The following is a 2,880-nucleotide window of genomic DNA, read 5'->3' on the forward strand; positions in this document are numbered from 1 at the left end:
GGGTTTTAAAAAATTTTTTCCCCCTTTCAAATTTTTTTTGATTTTCTTTTTTTTTTTTTTTTTTGTTGTCACACTTAAATATTTAAAATCTGGAACACGTTTCAATATCAGACAAAGATAACTGGAACAAGTACAAAAAGCAAATTTTGAATAATTAGTTAATTTATTAGTGGGAAATAGGAGACCCAAAAAAATCTGTTTCTACGTAGAAAAATAAACCCAAAGACTGGTAGTGTAACCCTTTAAGGCAGCGGCTTGGGATACTTTGGTAGGAGCTACTCAATGTGAATAGGGATGGATGGATGGATGGATGGATGGATGGATGGATGGATGGATGGACGGACTGACCACTGTCAGCACTGTGTTTTTTTGTCTAGGAGCTCACCAATAGATACCATTTTTATCCAGTACTCTTCATTATAATTTAATCAATGACATTAAAATTAACTACGGCAAAAGAGAATTGCATTTCTTTAGTTGTAGTTCTTTTTCTTTGACCTCCAGATGAGTCATTGATCCTCCTTTAGAGCAGCTTTGGTTGGCATGTTAGTCCTAGGAAGGTTCCCCACTGTTCCATTTCAGGTGTTTTTGATATTTAAATTTCAGTCATAATTGGAAACATTTAAATGTGTGGAGTCAGATATTTTTTTTTTTTACATTGCTATGATAACAGAACAACTGGAAGAAGTAAACAGTTATAAATCAAAGAAATTTGGACAAATGCCAATATAATACTTTGTGTTTATTTCAATATAAATACAAAAAGTATGACCAAGTTTCTTGTGTGTTCTAAATGCAGAATGAATTTTAATTATTGAGTCTGTTTTTCCCCATATATTTCCAGTAAAATACACTGAAGCTAAGCAACCTGTCAATGTAGTATCCGAGGATGGGGCTGCTGCCCTCCACTGCTGGCTGTTTCCAGGTTACCACCACATAGTCCTTGTTGGCATCGTGACAACGCACATCCAGGGGGGCCACGGGAACCCCCTCCAGCTCCACATCAGCATCTGGTAAAGCGAGAAACGCACAACCATGTCAACGGATCCACTCGTACTTGTGGTGTTTCTAAATTAGGTGGATCTTCAGTATGCGCTCAGGTTTCATTGCCTGACTTACAGTTAGTATGGTTTCACTGTAACTAGCTGAGATGCAACGCATTATGGTCTAAGAAAGTATTCAAAAAAACTAAACTATGTGAGAAGTTTTGAAAATTATCAGGGATCGCTCATTGTATCTACACTTTCTGTAATTAAACCGACTTAGTGACAAGAATGACCAGAAAGAAACCAAATTGTTCTGCCACATCTCTATTGCTTGAGTCTGAGTGTGACAGTTGTTTCTTATGTTAGCAACCCTCACAAAATTATCTCCGTTCAAAGGCCGAACTATTATTTTGCCATAACATTTCCAGGCAATAAATTTGGGCACTTTACCTCTGACAAACACATAGGCTGAGTAGGAGTCAAAGCCGGATTTTGTGTTGACGCGCAAGGTGTACATGCCCTCATCTTCCTTGTTAAGGTGGGTAAGAGTGAGAGTGGCGCGTTCTCCGGACCAGTGTGTGTGGACCCACTTGGAGGGCTTCAAAGGCACAGCTGACAAGTAAAAAGCAAAAGTAAAGGACTATTACGCTTTGCTTTACAACAAAGACAAAAAGTTACTAGCATTTAATTTTCTAACTTACAGTTTCTGTACCACACAACTTCAGGCTGGTACTTTTTCACAGTGGGAAAAATGATGACAGTGCAGCCCAGACTCAGTGTTTCCCCCTCACGACCGAAGGCCACTTCAAATTTGTCAATAATGCTTGTATGAAAAGTAACCCCATGCTCAGGGCAAAAACCATCTGAAAACAGAGAATAGATACTATCAAATATTATTTTTTTTAAATTATGTCCTATGTTTTCTTCCACTATTAGTGGTCAATGATTGTAAAATACAAATTATACTCTATAGAGCTGAAGACACATACATGTAGAAGCTTGTTATCATTGTATGCATTTTACAGTAAAAATGATAATTTAAAGTCTTTTTTTTTTAAAGCAAACGGGCAAATATTACATATAAAAATGTCTTACGTGGTTTGGGATCAAATGGACCTTCTTCCGTATCTTGGAACCCTGTGAAGAAATTCAGATCTATAATTTTGTGTGACAACAATTCTTGCAGTATATTATAACAAACTAAACTCACAAAAATTAATTTACACTCTCATTGTTTTCTTGACAACTGGCCATTTAACATTATTTGATTTCTGAGAAAAATGCTCTTATAACTGGCTGTCCATGCAGCAAATTAGCTTCCAGCACTTCAGGTGAGGATGTCCACATATAAGTAAGCTTAGCTACAAGAACTTTCAAGCTTATGTATTTGCTCAATTGTGTTTGAATAGCCAAACCATGAGCATATGTTGTTACTCAGAGATCTTCATGGTGGAAGCATATATTTTTATGGCATCATTAGCAAGACAAAGTATTACACTTTGTTTTATCTGCCTATTATTATCTACTTACATAATAGGTAGGTAACTACAAAATAGGTTGTCATACAAATATGACAAAAAGTATGGGTTTGCATTTAGACACAATGAATAACAGAAAAAGTGCTACAATTGACTGGCTGCTACAGTGCTAATGCTAGGCTGTACAAAAACAGGGTGTGTTATTGTTTATTTTGCCGTTTGTGACAAAACTACTGATACTATTTTATTAGGATCTTTGCTTGTGAGAGTCTAATATGTTATTTGGTCCCAAATAACTTCATGCTCTAATTGCTTTGTTGAAATAAGGCACATCCATCTGCCACAAAAAAAAAAAAAAAAAAAAAAAAATGGGAAAAAGGGTTTTTGGGGCCCTATAACCCCCAATCTGTTGTAGA

At 36.2% G+C, this 2,880-nt stretch overlaps 1 protein-coding gene across 3 annotated transcripts in view; it reads right to left on the reverse strand.

The window, feature by feature from the left end:
• Positions 1-2,880, reverse strand: part of myom1a (myomesin 1a (skelemin)) — a 32,217-nt gene that overhangs the window by 19,978 nt on the left and 9,359 nt on the right. For all 3 annotated transcript variants that reach the window (XM_015060756.1, XM_015060754.1, XM_015060753.1), the window contains 4 exons: positions 2,082-2,123; positions 1,688-1,849; positions 1,437-1,598; positions 869-1,010 (listed from right to left, as the gene is read on the reverse strand). In XM_015060756.1, the coding sequence (XP_014916242.1) occupies positions 869-1,010; positions 1,437-1,598; positions 1,688-1,849; positions 2,082-2,123 (508 nt within the window). The remainder of the gene's footprint in view (positions 1-868; positions 1,011-1,436; positions 1,599-1,687; positions 1,850-2,081; positions 2,124-2,880) is intronic.

The sequence above is a fragment of the Poecilia latipinna genome, unplaced genomic scaffold, assembly GCF_001443285.1.
Source record: "Poecilia latipinna isolate Pla-1442-1.1 unplaced genomic scaffold, P_latipinna-1.0 Scaffold1741, whole genome shotgun sequence".
NCBI classification, from domain to species: domain Eukaryota; kingdom Metazoa; phylum Chordata; class Actinopteri; order Cyprinodontiformes; family Poeciliidae; genus Poecilia; species Poecilia latipinna.